We start from the raw sequence: 20,982 nt of genomic DNA, 5'->3' as shown, positions 1-20,982 counted from the left end.
CTACTTAATACATTACAGTAACTTTACTGAGTTTATTCTTAGGAATTTGAGAGAAAGTGGAGAAAGTGCTTGTTTTATTTCACTTTATGCATGGAATTGCAAACTGAACAACCCAAGAGTCCACTGCCTGTTCATGTTGAAGCTCCCCTTGCAGGATCACTTTTTAATATTCTTTTCCATGTGTTAATTTTCCTTTCAACATGTTGATTTCATTTCCAATATACTTGCTCCTTTGTATTTTTGTAAATTCCCCTTGCATGAGAAGAAAGCAGAGCAGTTTGATTCCCAAATTGCTGCAAACTGTTAGAAAGGAAGTAATAATCTCTCTTTTCTGACAAAGACTTTATTTGCTTTTTTAATTTTTCTAAAACCTTCTGAGTTATTAATGATATGAAGTCACTTTCAAGAGGAAGTTCCTATTTTTAGTTTTGCATAAAAGGAAAATCAAGCTGCCCCTTTCAACATTTGTGGATAACTAGGATTTGCTGGCTTGTGGAATCATTTCAATATAATGAGAAAGAGATGACAGGACAAGTATACCTTGACAAGATGTTGTTTATTTTCAAAAACATAGTTAAAATCTTCTTTTCCAGAACACAACAGAAACAAGAAAAGAGCAAATTATTTCCACACCCATAAACTGTCAGAAGCACACCCATTTAAGTCTCATACTTCCCTCCAAGGTCACTGTTTCAGCCTTTTCCACTACCCTAACCTCTGCATGCTTGTATTCTGCCAACAAAGGAAAGGCCTATCACACCAGAATAATCCTTAGCAAAGATTTGCATCAGCTAAGTGGTTCAAGATGTGATTGCACACAATCTGCCAAACGAAATACTCTGAACTAACTCTGCAGAATGAGCTTGGAAAAAGGACAAAAATTTCAGAGAAACACTACCGACACTCAGAATGAAGATCTGAGGATAAGAAGTAAGCACGATGCAAGGGGCAGAGATGAAATTCCGACTTCCTGAAGCAAGCTTCCTAAGGGAAGGAAAGAATAGGCTTCTGGGGGACAGGACACATAACTCCTTTAATAATAACTATCACCATAACAGAGCATTCTGAACATGCACCACAGGAATACACAAAGCACTGCCTGGGAGCTGCTGAAGCATGTACCGTGCCTGCAGAGCATTTGTCCTGGCTTAATGATTACCACTTTTCTCTGAAGCACCAAAAGTTTTATTTACCAGAAAGGAACATTCTTATCCAATTTGGGAAGGGAGGGAGGGGGGAGAGACAGGGCCAGAAGCCCGGCCCAGCGCCGGGCCCGGAGCAAGGGCGGCAGTGGGTCCCCGGCTGCGCGGGGAGGTGGCGCCAGCTCTTCCGGCGGGGGCGCGGCGGCTGCGGCGATGGCGGCGGCGCGGACGCTCGTGGAGCTCTTCTACGATGTTGTGTCGCCGTACTCCTGGCTCGGCTTCGAGGTGAGGGGCTCGGCGCTGCGGGGGTGGGCGGAGGGGGGCTGTTGGCGGGGCGCCCCGTTGTCCCCCGCCACCCCCTCCTCTTCCGCGGCGGCGCTCCTGCCGTCGCTGCGGGCGCTGGGGCCGGTCGGGGCGGGCGCAGCCGCTTCCTGCGGATCCGGCTGTCCTTCAGGAGTTGGTTGAAGGGCAGCTCGTCCGGCAGCCTCGGGATGCCGTGACTCCAGAGCCACTTTATCTAGAGCTTTTTCCCCTACATATACTTAGATTTTATCTTGTTAAGATTTTACTTTTAACCCGCTTGTGACGTCTTTCGGTGTCTTCCTCACGTGCTGAAAGCCAGGGATAACAAGCATAATTCAGCTAAATGGCAGCATGGCGTGTGCTTATTTGATATTTATTGCTGAGCATTTTGCTTTAGAGAATATTTTAATGTATAACAAATGTAATTGTTCCCTCATGAGCCTGATCTTTTGCTTATTCTGCTCCTGCTCAGACTTGCATAGTCTTAATACAAGTGTGGTCCTTTCAGTTTTCTGAGATCAGATTTCTGTAGCAGGCTCCAGGAAAGGAGTTTTAGTGCTGTCACCATATGATAATAAAGGGTTTTATCTGCAGTGCCCATTTCATGCCTTAGCTTATTTCCTGGTTGCATGCAGCTCTACAGAAATCTCAAACTGTCCATCTGTCCTTACTTTTCTTTGTTGCAGGTACTCTGCCGGTACCAGCACATCTGGAACATTGATCTGCGTTTTCGTCCAGCTTTTCTTGGTGGCATAATGCAGGCAACTGGTAGGCTTTATGGAGTGGTTAACTCTGTAGGGAAATACTTCACTAGTAGGACACTGCTGTGCGAGAGCTCTCAGTGGATCCTACTGAGTGCAGACCCTGCAAAGACAACTTTAAATGCAGTTTTGACACTAATGACAAATTAACTATAGGATTGTGGAGCTAAACAACGGTTGAGAAATCAGCTACAAGGAATATCACACTGTTAAAACTATACTGCCTCTAACACTCATACTGTCTGCAGCACATACTGTCCATGCCAAAGTTCACCAGTTCTAAAAGAAGTTAGTAATATTTTGATATGTGATTTTTTAAAAAGTTTTTTGTTATGTTCAAACCAAAATTAATTTATGGAACAGTTTCAGTGTAAGATGCAGGAGGGATCAAAGTAAGTCATAACATATTACATGTGACCTTATTAGAACAACTGAATCACTGAGATTTATAAATCATAAATCAAAAAATTAACAAGTCTCATTACACACAAACGTGTAAATAAGCTTGGAGACTTAGAAGGGCATCTGTCTGAATCAACATAAATCCCTGCCTGGATTGTACTTTAGTATCTGGACTTTGTACCGTAGTTAAAACTGGTTCTGCTAATTGTTTATCTGCACATTGCAAAACCAAAGTAAATTATGTTCAAACCATAGCATTAACTTTGGAAAATCTGCACATTTCACCAAATTAATATGAAATTGCAGTCTTATTTAGGTATATGTTTGAGAAAGGTCTATTCTGTCCGATGTTGTTTTGTCTAATGTTGTTATAATATAATTGAAATCTCCTGCTTACCATAGAACCTTTTTTGGAAAGGTAACAAGCCCCCAGCAATGTTGCCAAAGCGTGCCGAATATTTGCTGAAGGATATAAAAAGGCTGGGAAAATATTACCAAGTCCCTGTACAAATTTCAGCAGATGACTTCCAACGTGTCCTCGATAAAGGTAACTAAGGGACCCAACTCAGCTGGTGATGTGTGTTTCATCTGTAGTGCTTCTGGTTCAAATTTTCCATGACAGTAAAGATGAAGGTGAATTCTCTGTGGCCTCTTCCTGTATCTGTGAGCAATATGCAATCTGTGCATTTTTAATCATAAAGGGAACTTCTGAACTGGGCAAATGTGCTTGTGAGTGATATTAGCATAGAAGATGCTGTGAATCAGCACAAGCTCTACCTTTTGGGAACCATTGCAGAGAAAATCGTGCTGTCCTTAGGTAGCATTTCTGCAGACTTCATCCATTTTTGCTGATCCTGTGCCTTGTTTCAGTATGTTTCTCTGTCTTCTCACCGATCCCAGGCAGTCTTGGTGCCATGCGCTTTATCACAGCCATTGATATGACACAACCACGGTTCTTGGAACCTGTATCTAGAGAGTTCTGGATACGTTTTTGGTCACAGGTCAGTATCCTACAAAGCGAACTTCTTGCTCCTTTGTCTGACTCCCCTCCAGCCCCACTTCATTCAAATGTGGAGTGTGAGCAAGAGAAAGAAAACGTGTTTGAATGAAGTCATGGCAGGAAACTTAAGATCTTAGTGGTTTGGGATTCATTGCAAGAAAAGAACTAGCTTTCAGTCAGCTTAATTTGCAGTTTCTCCTGTTAGGTATGTATGGTGAGTCCTGTGTGATGAGTGAACCGGTAGTTCATATCAGAAGGCACTTAATATATTTCTAGATTGTGTGACTTAAAATCTTTTCTAAGAAAGTTTCTTCAGCAGGATCAACTAATATTCTTTCTATTTCTATTTTCTTAGAAAATTTGCTTTCAAGTCCGGAACTGAGCTTTTATTTATAAATACTGAATTACTTATTTTCTTCTTTCACCAGCATGAAGATATCAGTCAGCCGACAAGTATATTGGCTGTAAGTGTCTCCTTGTTAGTGCTTCTGCATTTGTATGTTAAAGGATGGAAGGATAAAAATTTCTATTGGTGGGCTGGATCAGTAATAGTATTTGTTTGCATTTTGCCTCTTCAAGAGGCAGCATGTGAAGGATATATTTAAACATACAGAGAAAGTACTTGCATAGCCTCTGAATCCATCATTCCTTAAAAACAAGGCAAGGACATGCAGAACTTCAGAAAAACAAACTTCATACTCAAAAAGATCTCTGTAATTTAGTCCCAGCTTCACAGTCCGTGAGTATCCATCCGTATTCATCAAGGGAGATAGGTAGACATCTCCTTGTTGGCTTGTTTCTGTCTTCATTCACTCCTGCAGCAAGGACTAGACCTTCCTCTCATGTGGAAATACGCCATCTAAAGCTGTGTGAGGGTTCCCAACGTCTTCATCTGAGTTTTTGTGGGTGAATTTATTTTATACACTGATGAACAATGGTATGTTGTTTACTTAATGCAGTTCCTTAGTGTGGCTGTACTACTTTTTTACTCCTTTTTTAGTCAGTAGTAACTTCTCATAACTTACTATAGAAGCAATGTGGTCTTTGAATCCTGCCCTAGACTTCCTAAATACTCCTTCTTCTGCTCTGGAGTAGGGATGGCCAGATGTTATGTCTCTCTAAATACTGTAGTTTAAGCACTGTGGCTGCCAAGCACATGTAACATTTTGTTCTAGTGCTGTGCCGCACTTGTTTGTCTCCCATCCAAGTAGAGCAAAAAGAAGTCCTGATCTCCCTGATGTGGAAGGAGGAGAAGGCACAAGAAAATATGGGTATTAAATGAAGGAAAAGTGATTGTGAAAGAAGGAATCTGAAAAAAGACCTGCATATCCAGTATTACTGGTCCATGTTGAATACTTTAAACAGTTTTAAAAAAAAGAGGGGGGGATGTCATTCACATAAATGACATGGAAGTTAACATTCTTTGTGGCATACTTTATTAAAAATAAGTATTTGTAACTTAAATGTGACCCAATAAATTATATAGCTTTTACTTTTGGCCACTTTATCTTATTCCTGTACTGCTGGTGTTGCATAATGTCACAGGTGAGGGTGAAGAAGTACAGCAGTAGCACTAGCAACTGTTTAACCTCGAAGAGTTACAGTCTCATGCAGCATCATTCATATTTCCTCTGTGGCTACATTTGTCATACATACTGTCCATTTTTGTCTTAGCAGGCTAGTACAGTAAGACTCTTGCTTTTCCTTTTCAGAACAATACTTTTTTTTATTAAGTTGTGTGATAACTCATTGGAACAGAAGTTAAACTCATTATTTTATTCTTCTATTTAAGAACTCCTGCAGAAAGTCCAGATTTGGGGGTTGGAAGAGTAAAATATTCCATCTACTTTCTATCTAGGAGCTGATAAATGATGAATGGGTTGGGAATACAGCCAGACAATTGTACAAGAAGTGCTTCAAGAGTACCTTGTAATTTTTTTTGTAATAATTTTGTGTGATCAACACTGAAGATTAAATTAATTAGTCCGTGGTAGGAATTAAAATACTTAGAATATTCTTATTTATGTCTTCTTAGGTTGCAAGACAGGCTGGGCTGTCATCAGAGCAGGCCCAGAAGCTACTTGAAATGGTTTCATCCCCTGCAGTGAAGAATCGTCTGAAAGAGACAACAGAGGATGCAATAAAATATGGGGTAAGATGCTTTAGTGCCATTTGGGATCACAGCTATGCAGTCTTTCCCTGTTAAGAATACTGGTGATGAGGGCAATGATTAGAAAACACTAAATAGACCATTTCTCTTAGTCTCTTTTGCTTTTTGAACATGTGAAAGCTAACTTATTATTACTTAGTTTATTGTATTGTCATCTGGGAAACTAAGGTTGACCCCCTGACCCATTCCAGCTGGATGACAAGGATGGGAGGCCTTACCACTTACAGGGCCAGTACCAAGAGACACTGTTTATCACTACTTGACATAAAGCTGTGGGTTTGGTAGGTTGGGTTTTTACTCAGTCACAAGGGGCTCACAGGCTTTGGAGAGTCTTCTACTGTGTGATGGCTACATTAGACTGGTGTTTAAGAATGAAGAAGGTGAAAGGAAAGGGAGGAAAAAAGTCAATGTTTTCAGTTGTTATTCCTGAGGATTGGTCATGTATCTACAAAAATTTCTTTCACTGTAACATTCTTTATTTATATCTCCATGGTGTTGATAGGCATTTGGGATGCCTGCTGTTGTGGCACATTTTAATGGGGAACAGCATCTCTTTTTTGGCTCTGATCGTTTAGAGCTGCTAGGAAGTGTTATAGGTGAGTGTACTTAATAACCTCACTTTCAGTTTCATGTTTTTACCTTCATTTAATGAAATATGGAATACAGTTAAATGAAACACTCTTAATGTCTTTTAAATATTGAATTATGTTTAGTATCCTTCTTGTGGGGTAAAACTGTTGAATGGAATGTCACACAGTTGCAGTGACCAAAGATGTAGTCCTCTTCCAGACATTTAGTAACTTGAGTGGAGAACTCCCATTGGTATGTTTTAAGGCTTTGTGTTGTACATGCTATTTTCAAACTAACAATATGATACTGGGCATTAGATCTTGGCTCAGATTAAGACTATGGCTGATAATCCTCTATTTGTGGTTTTAACATTGTCATCTTAAATCTGTTCCTTCTTAATAAAAAGCGCATTATCACAAGTCCCCAGTTCATAATTGTAATTATGTAACTACACAATTCCTGTATTGACTTTCCTCTTGGATGTATATGTCCTTGTTTTCATTTTTCTGTTAAGAAAATCTAAATTTCTAATTTTTTAAGGGAATGTGAAGGGGTTGTGATGATTAATACAACTCAGTCACCCGCTGTTACTTGAGTTAGAGGGAATTTGACTATTGATCTTAGATTTGGCAGCACTTGCAGACTAGGAAAGCAGCCATGAGAAAGAGTTACGAACATAACTAGTTCTGATGCATTGTTGAAGTTTCAGCAGAAAATTAAAATTAGTTGTAGGATTCACAGAGGGGTGGCATTTTTCTGAGGCTTATTTTCTTTTCTGAATGGGTCTACAAAAATATTCTCGATGAAGATGAGAGTGAGGAAGATTCACTTCCCAACAGTCACTACCATAGTCACTAATCCTAACTGAATTGTCATGACCTGATTCCTAGTCCCCACTCCAAACAGGGCAAGGACTTAAACAGATTTTCTTCTTCTCTATCTTACTCCCCAGCCTTCCCCTCTTTCCCTCCTCCTCACCCTCAGCCCTTCAGAAAAGGGATCTTAGAAAGAATTGGCTTCCTCCTCATCTGGCGTGCAACAGACTTGCAGAACTTCTTATCTGTGACAAGAGGAAAAAAATTATTCTGTACAGCTCCAGTTGTGACTGGACAGAGAAGGATTTAGGACATTGGCTGAAGAATGTCAAACAAGATAAAAATCTATATCCCATCATCAGTAGTTACCCTTCAAAAGAGGAGTAAGAACAGTCATCCTGCTGCAGAAATGTGACTGTCCAATCACTTCTGTATATTGAATTTTAACTTCCTCTTTTGTGCTGGTTTGTCTTGCAGGAGAAAAATGGCTGGGACCAGTTCCTTCACTTCCAAGCCCCAAGATGTGAAAAGTCCAGGGGGAAAATATAAGGAGAAAAAAATATATGTATGTATGTATGTGTGTGTGTGTGTGTGTGTGTGTGTGTATATATATATATAAAAAATAAGTAACAATATTGTTTTCCTTACAGAACATCCCAGAGATATGGCATTTATGAAAATATGGTCAATCTCTGGTGATCATTTGAATGTATGCAATTTATGGAGAGATGGCTTTCTCTTCCTTAACTACTAATTTTACAGCTCAATCTCATTTCCAAATAAGATGAAGTTTGAGGTTTGCCAATATTACCTGTCTGGTCAGGTCTTTACAAACACCAGTATGCTTCTTTTCTCTCAGCAGATTTGTTGAACATTAAAGATTTTTTACAGATTACACATTCTGCCTTTTTGATTAGTTTTCTTTAAAAGCATGAGGATTAACTGTTGTTACAGCACTGAGATCTTGACTGTGTAGAGATTTCTTGTATCTTCACACACATTCAAATCTTCAGAAACAGACACACAGCCTAAGAGAGCTTGGCCATGTTCTCCTTTTATTTGCCAAGTCCAAGATATTATATAGATACTTCAAGAATGGAGTAAGGCATTTATGCTTCCTTTTAACTTTTATGCTTCCTCTGTAACATGACGAGTGGAGGGGACACTAGAGAGAAAACTGTAAGAGGGACGAATCAATCCCAAAGGAGAATCTGAGAACCCATCAAGTACTTCAGAAGCAACTATCCCCCACATGGACAGTAGTTTATATGTATTGCATTGCAGTGACTGACATTTGAGGTGACCTCCATGCATTCTCAGGGACCAGGCCCAGCCTTTGCATGGGGGCTTTCATTAATGCCAAATTTACAGTAATGTCCTTGGAGGACACTGATGAATACCATGTGAATTTAGTTGGTAACTGAACTAGACTGTGGTTCCCTTCCTCAAGGATGGCCTAATTGCTGCCTATCCAAAGGTGGTTCTGGGATATGGCTATGAGGGACATCCTATCATATAGTCTGTAGGGAGAAAGATAAGCAAACAATCAAATTAAAACCAGAACACTTCATTTTTCACTTTCTCGTTACAGTAGTTAGTTCACACTGAAATAGCTTGAACCTGGCCCTGTATTGGTTGAATTGGAGTAATACACTTGAACAAATCTGTACGAGGTTTCATTTGTCAGTGATTCCTGGCTGCCTTCGACGCATCACTGGAGGAAGGAGAAGGACTAGCAGCATCTGGAATTCCTGTTTTGTCTCTTTCAACTTTAAGGTGAAGCATCTCCACACTCGCTCACTTGAACAGCAAATCCTGAAACAAAGCAGCAGAAAAAAAATCAATTTCCTTCATGTTCTTGTACCTGTTCCTTACATCTCTTTCAGCTTTTATAGGAAATATCTTATAATTTGAGAACTCCCTTCTCACTTCCACCAATGCATCCATTAGTCTCTGGGCAAATCCAGCCTGGAATTTAAGGAAATCTTTGTGAGGTATAAGAGGCTACATTCAATTAGGAGTTAGAATGACAGGGAAGTTGTATGTGTTTGGATGCTGTAAGTACAGTTTCTTTGAATCCCTTGAAGTCATGTCAGAATTTTTTGACTATTTTCCCTGAAATTTGCTACTCCTCAAATTAAGCCCCAAGACTGATTCTGAAGCTGTGATAAAAATTGAATGACTGAGATATCATTTTTAGCCAGATCACCCCTATGACTGGATTTGCAGCACAATCTCAGAAATGTTTGGAAAGCACATTTGTGGAGGTAATGAACTGTGGTACAAAGGTGAGGAAAGTGCAAAAAACAAATTAACTTCATGGTCAAAACCAGGATCTCCTGAAACTTTATCCTCTGAACCAGCTTGACTGAAAAACACCTGCCTCTGTGACAGAACTTGTTGATAATGGCAGATGGGCCAAATGAGATGGATTATACAGACTGATGCACGCTTCTCAAAATGGTCTTCAAGGCCCTCAGACCCATCTGATATCAGTGGGAATGAAAATGCTCAAAGTCTTAGGTACTGAAATACTATTTATACGCTACTGAGATTAACAAAATCGAAATTCGGTTCTTTCCTTACATTGCTTATTACCTGTCATAACCAATGTTAAGTGATTACAGCCTCTGCAGTTCTGCTGGTGAATATGCACGTTGCTGCTAAGCTCATAACTTAAAACTCTGTATTTAGCGCCAGCAAAATTTGCCTGTTTGAGAGAGAGATTGGAGCTAGTTCTGTTTCTTCTTTAGGTAACCTTACTCCTGTGTTACAGCAGAGAGCTGATCAGGTGCACGAGCTCTTGGCAGAGACCCTGCTGATTACCCCAGGATGTGCTAGCTGGCAGCTATCCCGTCATTCTCAATGCAGATCTTTGGCATAGCAGGCATTTAAGTTGTCTCAGCATTGACTTACCAGCCTCCTTACCTGGCTTCCCTTTCTGATCTGGCAATGTCAGTCCACTGGGACACCAATGGCCAGCACTATATGAGGAGTTCAACTTTATCTCGCTGCTCTGAATGTCACCAGGTGGCTGAGCATTATTTGAAAAACCTTTAAGGATCTAATCTGTTGTGTCTTCTTTTACCAGGCACAGAGGTAGGTACTAAGCACTACCAGGAACTGGCAGCTATTTAGGACACAGCCTAATTTCTTCCAAAAAAATGATACCTCCTCTATCTAGTTATATAGCAAACTAGTTCCTGAGAGCCTTACATCACTTACATCAAGGTAGCATGCTGTTTTGCTGTTAAGCCAGAGAGGATACTAGGCAGGGAGAGGGATTTTTGAGTTCAAAGAAACAGCTCTCAAAGATGCAGGCAAAACTGAACTTAGAATCTAGGGAACAAACTTGGAGACTGTGTTCCCCTTTGTCCTATTGCAGACCTCTCCAGGAGATACAGTCCCACTCCCTTTCTGCAAAAATTGTGCAACTGACATGGAGAAGTAGGTCCCACCAATGCCAGGCTGAAAGCATACAAGCAAGTGTAGAAATATGCACAAAGTCAGGAAATGAGCAAAAAAGAAAGTGGTTCACTAAAAAGCCAAAACAACAGGAAGCAGAGGATAGGTGTAGAGAACATAGTCATGGCACCTGAGTAAAGGAAACAGAACAATGGAAGAAAAAGAAGAGAGCAGAACTGAGTATAGATTACTGCAGATAGAGGTCCCTCAAGAAGGAATACTGTTCACTGAGAGGGAGCAGGCAACAATGAAAGGTAGAGTTTAGGTAGATTAAACAGGCCAAAGTGAGCTGGCCATAAAAGGTCATTTGGGGAGGAAGGTATAGGATTAACTGTATTTACTGTGAAGCTGTACAGTATTTTTTAAGAGTTCTTTTAATGATGGGCCAGAAGCCTGCTTCCACCCTGAACCACTGGCCTACAGTTCTATGTCAGTTAGCTGTGCTTCTTACCCAGTATGCACTGAAACAATCCTCCAGCGATGGGGATTTTCACACACAGCACAAAATGGACACCTGCAGAACAAGGCAGTTTTTTAACCTTTCCCTGCAAGCACCTTCTTGTCCTTTGAACCCTGAGCAAGCAAAGTTTCCTAAATTAAGTCCCTCTCTTTCTCTTCTATCCTTATCTCTGTGCAAATGAGAAGGAAAGACATTGTATTAAAGCACTTACTGGACTATGGTGCTGAGCATTTGCTTTGCTGCCTCTTCCTTTTTCAATGGAGCCAGCAACACTGCTGGAAGGAAGCAACCTGCTTCCTGGAAGGAACCAAGCCAAAAAAAATAAAGGGATAATCAGAAGAGTATTGCAGGAGCAGCACAAATAGCTGTTTTTACCCCAAAGTTTTCTCAGATCTGTTGCTCATCCAGTTACAGTAAATGTTAGAGACAATGGAGTTTATCCACACCCAACTCAACTAATGCTATCTTGAGCTACTTATCTTTCCAACCTGAAACACAAAGAAAGTGACTACCCATCTTTCATTTAATACTAAAAATTATTGAATTTGACCAGTAGTTCCAGACTGTTTCAATTGCACAGCTGTTATGCCTATAGCCTCTTGCCTAAAAAAGCTATAGCTGTCTAACAATTAATGAAGGCATTCTCCAACTTTCCCAAACATTTCCATCAGTCCATTCTTCAATTTCTGTATCAGTCTACTGTTACACACAAAACCTAGTTTAAAATAATACAGCAGCTTCCTGCTGTATCATGCAATCAAGCTAAGAAATGCCATTACTGAATGCATCTGTGCAATCTGAATGCCTTATCCTTATGAATTTAGTTTATCAAGCAGAATTTAATATTATGATCTCACACTATTTCTCTTCCCTCTCCTCACTCTGTCCCCTCTCCCAAGACTCCCACATCTAGCTCAGGATTTAAAGAATTTGCCTAGTATCACCTATCAACACTGTGGCAGAAACAGTGATGAAACATATTGCAGACTTCAAAAAGTTAAACCATTCTTTTGCTTTCTGTAATCATCTGCTTGTATTCACCATACACATTCCACAATAAATTAGTATGATGTTCTTCAGATAATGGTCCTCTTCCTTGCACAGTTCTGGTTTATTCTTAGGTGACTCTCCATCCTATGCACTAAAGGTGGTTTAAGAGTATTAAATATTATCATTTCATAAATGATATAGTACCTGGGAGTTTCATGCATAGATGTAATGCCACAGTAAATCTATATTATTACTCTTTTCTTCAAATCAAAGAGAGAAAGATGGACAGAGGTGAAGTTGAAGAGCTGTTCCTGTTGAATGTGCTAAAGGGACAGAAGAAGCAGATAAAAATGACTTCGATGGCACAGCTATCCACCATTCAATCAGGAAAGCTAAGGAGGCTGTAAAATTTAGTTAATGAGGGATTCCTGCAATAAGATGGTAAGCCAAGATGTTCTTGAAAGGAACCTCTTCTTTTTGAACATTACATGATCATACCAATATTTGTTAGGGGACAAATGAGAGAAAGTGCTTCAGCTGTTTTTCAAGGGTAGACTTTCCCCCTCTCCCAGCTTCATGACATAATTCAAAACTCTGAGGAATTAAAAAACAAAACTGGTAAATCACTGCCATTTGTCTCTGAACAGTAGCTTTAAACAAGAGGAATCTGCACTAGCAGGGTTCTGATCCATTTGTAAGTCCATCTGATCCTGTCTCCTGTACTTAGAAATTTAATTATGATATAACAGACCAAGTAACTGAATAAAAACACATCTAAAACAACTGTATGCATATTAACTAACCTAGGAATGACATAATGAAAGTGTTAATGAGGATTACAGCTGAGTTTATTTCCTGGCCTTGAAGCTGCAGGGGAAAGCCACCTCTGCCTTATTTGATATGCACTGGTATATGAGACACATCAGTACTTTACAGCCAACTCAGAATATAGTTTTTGCAATGGCTTACTTGGCAATGGCTTACTGCAGTTCTCTATGTCTTTATTTGGCTTTGGCAGCACAATGACCATAGACTGCTGCTGTTTTTTTTTTCTTTTCTGTAACTTTGCTCTCGTAATCTGAATGGCAAATTGGACTATCCAAGAATGCACGCATGAATCAAATTCAGGAATTCCAGAACTGCTCAGAGTAAGATCCAGACTTACAGTGGGCATCCAAACTGAGTTTCATTTGATTTTACACAGTACATTAACTGTGGCTGAACTTTTACTGTATACTTCACTAAAGGACAAAACTAAAATATCTAGATGCCTCTCCATGATTGAAAATGTTTTTTTTTGTTTTCAGTTTAGCTTAACTCCTCAGTTAATTTCCTCAGTTTGTTTTGCTTGGTTAGGGGTAATTACAGTGCCTCCCTGTTGCACAGATTAATTGAAATTACTAATGTTCATTTAACTGTAATTTTGTCTAGGAATGTTAATTTGTAATGCAATGCTTGACCTTTCAGTGATTAGTCTTCTATCAGGACTGGCTGTAGTATAAAGATAGGAAACTTTTTCGTATTTGCAGAAATCAAAATAAATATATCATCACCAGTTTTCTTCTGATTATATTTAGCACAAATAATTGCTCTTAATCCCATGACTTTCTAGCTAAAGAACTGTTGGAATTTCTAGAAAACGCCCCAGTGTGTCCTCAGAAAGTGGAGGCTCAACACTGCTACCTCATGTACCTCACACTCACAATGACCTTTTTTTTCCTTCCTTTCTGCCCCTTTGTCTATTGCCAGAGGAACATCCTAAATGTTGCAGATGGTGAGATCACCAAGCCTTATTACTGCAGTCTACAAATGGCACTCAAGACTACTTCTTTACAGTCTCTTGATTAGGTGAGTTGATTCTATTTATTTAGAAAAATATCTGCAATGTTTATCCCCTTTAACCACGGTTCTCCTGGCATAAGTCAGAAGCCCAGGTACAAATCTACATATTTGTTTGTGTATCTTCATATACATTTTTTAAGAAAACATCTCTGCATGGAAGACCAATGGATACATATGATATAGCACTACATCACCAATCCTGCAGGGTGCAGCTGACTCACAATGCCAAGATACTGAGAAACCTCAGTGAAAGTTTTGATCTGTCAGTATCAGACCACTGCCATTGACAATGGACTGTAGAAAACCTTAAAGAATATGCTGAACTTCACATCACAATTAATGGTTATTCTCAGTGTGGTATATAAATATACCTGTGAGATGATGAGCAGTCAGCAGGTAAGAAAACTTTGCAAAAAGAAGCAGAAGCCACTGGAAAGCATCCCTGCTTCCAATGTCCGTAAGAAAAGAGTAACAGCTAGGGTGAATAACCTAGAACTCTTTTACTGCAGGGTATACTGAGTGACAGAGGCTTTTCGCCAAGAAGGCAAGCTGGGAGCTCAGAGAGAGCAGGGCCTGTACCATCAGCCCAGCACTGGCATCCAGATCTGAACCTTCGTAGCTCAGGAGCAGATCTAGGATCCGGTGGTATTTTCTGGAAACAAAAGGAATGCAGGAAAGAAAATATTGCACAGGTAGTTAGAGGGGAACAGGAGAGAGAACCCAAGCCAATGTAATAAAAAGTCTAAAGTGGATCAGTGGGATCAGTCCCACCGTGCTTTATGTAAGGTAGGTAGATAACAGTGGTAGGTTGATTTGTGGAAAGATCACAGTTGGATTAAACTATGGGCTATAGCAGGGGAGGCATAATGGTAGTTGAAAACATCACTGCATTATGTCTGTGTCATTCACAATCATCCCAATGCCTGGGAGCACTCTGGGAGAAATGGAAGGCAAGGGAAACCAACATCGCCCATAAGGTCAAGAAGGAGGTGAATACTTTTGCTGATGACATTAGACAACTTCTGACACACAAGCAAAACAAGCTAGTTTGCATTTACATTAGTTTTCTGCTCACACTGGTATTTCTCTATCACAAGCAGACACAACCTGTCCACTTTTCGCAGGGAACCATCTCTCACACCTGCTTGGTCTCAGTGTTGTGCCACAGAGGTTACAAGAGTGAATAAAGCTCACGTTTGTGAGGGGGCTGTGGCCTGTTCTCCCATAGGACAATCCCAGAGCGGTAGAAATGGCACCCTGAACAATGCCCTGGTGATACAGTGAAAACTCACACACCACCAGGCACCAAGCAGATAATACCTGGTGCAATTCCAGATCGCTTCAAAAAGAGACCTTTCACAGTGTTGGGCTTCCTGGCCTTATAGTATTTATCACTGCTGCTCAAGAAGTGATGGCACTGAACTCTTTCTCCCTGGCTTTCAACACAAGACTCTGAGGAAGCTCACTCCCAACTTCTGCTTCTTCATAGTAGCTCTTTAGCTGTCTTCTACTGTGAAGGTTCCTGACATGCTGCGTTTTCATATCACCCCATATAACACCTTTATCTCTCTCCCTCAAGACAGACACGCTCTGTGTATAACTCCCCATTTCCTGATTTCAGCCTAAGGCATGGCCCCCTTCTTCCGCTGCACTATCAGCAACTCCACTTGTTCTTTCTCTTCTTCCAGAGTATCAGCCCTTTAGGTTCTCTTGTGCCTCCAAGTGTGCAAGCACTCATGCTCTGTGAGTCTCCACTTCTGCAGAACATCTCACAGTATCATATCTTCATTGCTGTTGCTACGATACAGACAATTTTAAGCAGGGTCCTGATGGCCACCTTTGATATCTCCAAGAGAGGGCTGCTATAGAGATTGAGAGACCTAGCTCTGTCTTTCAAGTAAATTGTCTCCCCTTTTGAATTATACTTCTAAATTTTTCCAACAATCCCTTTTCCCACAATTCCTATAAAGGTTTCCGTTTTTCCAACCATTCTCTTCCTCACCAACCACACAAATCTCTTATCATCTCAGCCTCCTCCAACTTGAGAAACTTTTAGCAACAAATATAAGTTTTGCCTTCCACAGATCCTAATGACTTCCCAATCTCAGAGCAGTCTTTTCAATCATACTATCCCAAAATCTTACCCAGTCCCTCCAGGCTCATTCTCAGAAACAGCTGTACTGTTTTGACTGAAGTTTTCCAAAATTTTAGCTTTAGGCTGATGCCCAGCATGAAATGTTTCAATCTGAAGAGTTAATTTTAACAAAGTGAAAACACAACTGCAAATGGGGTCTGAGATCAGGATGGCTGACACAATCTCAGCAACAGACAGTGCAATAGTTCTGCCTGCTATGAGACTAAGCAGAGTTTATAGTAACTGTAAACATCTCTGCACTGTGAACAGATCCAAGCTGATTTCAATCAAGTACTTTGCCTATCACTAAAAGCCCAGCTGTGGCAGTTAAGGACAGATTAGCTCCCTGGTTACCCATACTGCATACTGCATTGTGCAGGGAGCACTGTTTCTGTTGTGGCTGCAGTGATGCCCATATCCAGACTCTGCAGTTTATAAATGGGAATGGGTATATAGCACTGCAGTCATATCAATAACCAATGCATCAAGATATATGCTCTCTACAGAGACCTACAAACACATTAACTACCTAGAATCTGCTGTAACTCCTTTTCCAGTGTGTACAGCACTATTTTTTCATTCTACTGAAACACCTTTCTCCCTGCCCCATTCCCTCCCTATTAAAGTTTGCATACTAACTTCTCTCCCTGTTCCACTGAACCTGTCATCTCTCTATGCTCTTCACATCCTCAGTATAGCACACAAAAGATTTTGCCAAAAGTTTACGTAGCTTAACCTATCATATGTTTCTAGATGCTTAAGTAGAGGATTTTTTTTCTTTTTTTTTTTTTCTTTTTTTACCTGGTGAGCTGGAAGTAGTGGGTGTGCAGTCACTTTCATCCAGCCAGATACTCTGAACCAATGAATCCTGCTTTGGAGGGCCCTCAAGAGAGCACGTCAGCTCCTGAAGAAGGCAAAAGAGACTTGTTTTAATAATGCAATCTGTAAAATCAGGGAGGGTAATTGTTGTATGTTAGAGATCATGCACCCACCCTGTCATTCTCCTCTTCCTCAGATGTTTCATTTTCCCTCAAACCACTACAACAACTGCTTACATTGGATGAAGAATGTGAGAATGGCTGCATCGCACAGTATCCTGAAGTTTGACTCGTGAGTATTCTGTGAAATGCAAGCATTTAACATCATCATGCTTATTGTTACATATAGGCTCGCACTTTTTGTGATGTAGCTTTATTATATAGTAATCAGAAACAAGAAGAAGAAATTACTCATCCAGTTAGGTTTTCAACTAGGAACTGAATTCAAGAGAACTAGCTCATGTTCCTTAATTTCTAGTATTTCATTTATTAGAAACACCCCTCATTACTTCCATTCAAGATAGCTGTATGAAAGAACAACAGTCATGTTCAGATTAGCTGAATTTTTAATTTACAGACTTAAGTGTCTTATAGTGAGTCAAACCACCTACATTTAAGCACTTTACCTCTAGACGTTCATTAAAATCAACAGATGCCTTCACTTTGGAGATCAAAGATTTTAGGGGCCTAAACACAACATTATCAAATTTAAAACTGGATATAAAGGGTGGGCATTACCCAGTCTAGGCAACTCACTCCCACAGCCACCAGCAGCCATGTTTGCTCTTATATGAAACTCCAGGCAGTATAAGGGTATTATAACAGAATGTTTTTCTATTCATACACTTTGTAAAGTGTTGCCACTAGGTTTCTGGGCAATTGTAATGGGAGGAGTCAGGAGGGCATATACACATTACACAACATTACAGAATGGTTAATTAAGAAGAAAGCAGAGGGAGGGAGAAACGAATTACCAAAATCTGCATTACTTTGGGATGTCTCAATGCCAAATTACTTTGATCAAGTGCCAAGCTCTTGCAGAGGCAGGTCAGAACTCTCTTCCTGCTGGCAGACACAAACACCCCCATGTCAGGGAGCCCATCCTGATGATTTTGCATGTGCCCAGTTGCCACTAGCCTGGCTCTTGTAGGTCCATCCCACTAGATTTTTAGCTCCTGCAGGGTGGTTATGAAGGGAACATTCAAAGCATTATATATGAAAACTACCGAATCACTTGACCACCAGTCTCTCAGATGTCATGTACATCAAGGTAGTCTGCTGCATGTTTCATATCCACCAAGACAAGACCCTTAAGGTCAGCTTCCTCCAGCTCAGAATGTGGGACCCACTGCTTGCAACCAGCCAGGAGAAAGAGCAGTCCATGAGGCTCAAGTGCTTACATGGTTCAAGGTGCACTGTGCATGTCAGTGTAACATTTATGCTGAAATACTCACTGCCTCCATGAGAGGCCAGCCAATAATAGAGAGATGAAGGGCTTAAAAATGCTAAGAAACCCAAAAAAGCTAGGAGAGGCAAGAAAAGACAACTTTAACATACTAAACATATTTATTCCCTCAGAAACACTGCAAAATATGGCCAGTCTTGATCTACAAGCAGTTATGAAACCTAAAGTCCCAGGCATACTACCTGCCAGCATGCAACAGGGAGAACATTAAAGGCAGGGCCAATACAGGCCAAAGATATTTCCTCAGGAGATAAGGAAATATATTTCAGAGGAAATGAAGGCCAGCATGCTTCTCCCTTAGCAGAACAAATCAATAACATGAATTTAAGTGAGCTGGGACCTAAATTTCCATGAAATGTCCCCTTCTCAGCATCTTTCCTCAGCAGATTTCTCCATCCTCATTCTCTGCATTGCACTTCCTGACCTTTGTCATCCAAAGGCACTAGAGACAGAGGGCAAGGTGTTTCTCTGCTCCTGCCTTTTGTAGGCCAAGCTGTTCTCTTTTTGCTCATCTGAGGGGAGAAGAAGAGAAGGGGAGCACTCAAGGTGGCCTCCTCCCCCCAGTCATTAGAGAAGCTGGTTCAGTGACTGCTGGTTGGGCAATGGGAAAGGCCTAGAGCCGAAATGCTCCAATAGGAGCTGTCTGTCCATCTCCCTTTCCCAGGATTCCTGCTCCAGGAACTGCCAGTGGAGCATTACGTCATGCCACTTGGTCTCTGCACAGTCCTTGAGGTCCTCTAAGCAAGTTCATGCTCCTCTTAGCCAGGGCTCTCATTTCAACCCAAAAGTCTTGTCAGTATCTTCAGTGAGGTAACCAATGACTGATTAGCATCTGGTCCACTCCTGATTGAGTTGATGTTTCCACTCAGATGTGTCTGAGGAGGGAAAACACATACACAAAAAAAACATGTACTTTTCCTAGGATTTGGACATACACAGTACAGTGCTTGATTTTCAGATGCAACCCAGAAAGATATCTGGTCCTGGGGAATTTTCCTACCTGGTTACCTAGGCTGGGTTCATTCATTTGAGTCTGCTTCTTGGGAAGAAGGATTATTTGGAGGGCTACCTGAACAGTAGAGCAGAATAACTAAGGATAATAGTCCTTGTATGTGGGAGAGAAGACAGGATTAGCCCAGGCAAACAGTGCAGTTTCACAGATTTCAGGTTGATCACTGCAGAAGGGTTGTGTTGGAAATTAGCATGTGAGGAAGAAAAGTAAGTGCTAGTTTATCTCTACTGTGTAAGAATTAATCTGTTATTTGTGTGTTTCATTCACATTTATTTCTATTTATGATCTTAGTAGAACACAGATGAAAAACTTGATGATTCAAGTCTGGAATCTAAAATGATTATTTAAGACCAGCAGTGACATGCTGGACATTTTTGCAATAGAGAAATTTTCTGTGATGCTATTTCCTGGAGAGAATCAGGAGTGGGTTGATGGACTATCAGGAATGACATTTGCAGTATGGGCTGCCCAAATAACTCTAGAAAGAGCTAGAGTTCTTTATCATTAGAAATATGCCTATATCATGATCCTGATTCGTGATTCTTCACTTCATGAACAGTAAATAGAGTGGTCCAGTAGAATTTTAGGGAGCTCTGAGAGAGACTGATGGAATGACACCCCTAACCTGTTCCTGCAATATTGTGCTAATACTGTCCTGGTGCAAATGGTCTGCTTTGTATGGTGAAATTACCTGTCTGTGATTACCTGTCCTGGATATGATGCAGAAGATATACTTGGATTTGAGCTGGTCCCTGGCTCTGAAAGACTGGATAATCACAATTGTTGCAAAACTACATGTTACACTCTTCTTTGTGAGCAAACTATCCAGGAATGGACTAACCTACTAGAACTGTGAATAGACATTTTTGGGGTTGTACAAGTGATTTTGAGCCCATGATTAGAAAAAGATGCAAAGAGAGAATCACAGCGACAGAGGTAGATGGACTGCAAAATCAGAAAGACCATGTCTCATTTTCATAAACAATATTCATGCAAGTATTGTTAATGAAATCCCATGCTACGTTTGCTATCCAAAAGAATGTGATACCAGTTTGAAACAGCCATTGCAGCTGGCTTACCTACCAGCTGATGAACAAAGAATGGGAGTTGGGAAGTAGGGGAAGCTCACAATTAAGTGCAGAAATCAGGAACAGATACCAAGAGCTTCAGTTTTTCCAAGACATGCACACATTCCATAATAGGGTAATCAGGACTGGCCCAGATATAAGATATTTTCTTACTAGGCAGAATTCTAGCCGGTTATGATGACTTCAGCTACCTAATCAGAGCAAGAGCCCCTTCATGTGCCTAGTGAAGAACTTCTAGTTCTCTATCAAAGCCCCAAGCAGGATGAGGGAACAGATGTGGAATGATGTGGTAATGCTGAAAAAAGGGGATTGCTGATCAATCAGTGGTTCTATGTCCTGCATTCTCTCTTGTCCTTGGCTGACAAAGCTAGCATCTCAAATGGTTTGTTTCTCCTAAGTATGCTCCCAACCTCCTCCCCACCAAAATTTTACACTCCCACCCACCCCAAAAACTAACATCACAAAAACATACTCATCAGAGCTCTGCACCTTGGCTGTGACAATAGTCTGGGCAGTCCCAGAGCATACAGTTGGAGAGATGAACT

The 20,982-nt window shown here is 40.6% G+C and overlaps 2 protein-coding genes across 3 annotated transcripts in view; one reads left to right on the top strand and one right to left on the bottom strand.

The window, feature by feature from the left end:
* Nucleotides 1-1,306: 1,306 nt before the first annotated feature.
* GSTK1 (glutathione S-transferase kappa 1) lies at nucleotides 1,307-8,060 on the top strand. 2 transcript variants are annotated; one of them, XM_067303596.1, is made up of 9 exons: nucleotides 1,307-1,427; nucleotides 2,132-2,213; nucleotides 3,027-3,155; nucleotides 3,509-3,609; nucleotides 4,037-4,072; nucleotides 5,644-5,760; nucleotides 6,281-6,374; nucleotides 7,641-7,728; nucleotides 7,814-8,060. In XM_067303596.1, the coding sequence occupies exons 1-8, from the start codon at nucleotides 1,356-1,358 to the stop codon at nucleotides 7,688-7,690; spliced, it is 681 nt and encodes a 226-aa protein (XP_067159697.1). In that variant the 5' UTR covers nucleotides 1,307-1,355; the 3' UTR covers nucleotides 7,691-7,728; nucleotides 7,814-8,060. The 2 variants fall into 2 exon arrangements, with proteins under 2 accessions (XP_067159697.1, XP_067159691.1); XM_067303590.1 differs by lacking the exon at nucleotides 7,814-8,060 and having other exon boundaries at nucleotides 1,308-1,427; nucleotides 7,641-7,775.
* Nucleotides 8,061-8,285: 225 nt separating this feature from the next.
* The window catches only part of LOC106497244 (rap1 GTPase-activating protein 1), a 45,113-nt gene continuing 32,416 nt past the window's right edge, over nucleotides 8,286-20,982 (bottom strand). Inside the window, exons 18-21 of the mRNA XM_013958105.2 lie at nucleotides 17,047-17,173; nucleotides 16,856-16,958; nucleotides 11,300-11,385; nucleotides 8,286-8,978 (exon numbers count right to left, since the gene is read on the bottom strand). Coding sequence (XP_013813559.2) covers nucleotides 8,961-8,978; nucleotides 11,300-11,385; nucleotides 16,856-16,958; nucleotides 17,047-17,173 — 334 coding nt within the window. The 3' untranslated portion in view covers nucleotides 8,286-8,960. The remainder of the gene's footprint in view (nucleotides 8,979-11,299; nucleotides 11,386-16,855; nucleotides 16,959-17,046; nucleotides 17,174-20,982) is intronic.

Source organism: Apteryx mantelli, chromosome 1 (genome assembly GCF_036417845.1).
Source record: "Apteryx mantelli isolate bAptMan1 chromosome 1, bAptMan1.hap1, whole genome shotgun sequence".
NCBI classification, from domain to species: domain Eukaryota; kingdom Metazoa; phylum Chordata; class Aves; order Apterygiformes; family Apterygidae; genus Apteryx; species Apteryx mantelli.
The sequence above is the reverse complement of the archived record's forward strand: the minus strand, read 5'-3'. Positions and strand labels throughout refer to the sequence as shown.

Excerpts from the sequence above, each read along its gene's own strand:
- GSTK1 (XM_067303596.1), top strand. The coding sequence starts at position 1,356 with ATGGCGGCGGCGCGGACGCTCGTGGAGCTCTTCTACGATGTTGTGTCG. Across the intron at positions 4,073-5,643 it reads AGCCGACAAGTATATTGGCT|GTTGCAAGACAGGCTGGGCT; the intron begins GTAAGTGTCTCC and ends ATGTCTTCTTAG. Across the intron at positions 6,375-7,640 it reads GCTGCTAGGAAGTGTTATAG|GAGAAAAATGGCTGGGACCA; the intron begins GTGAGTGTACTT and ends TTTGTCTTGCAG.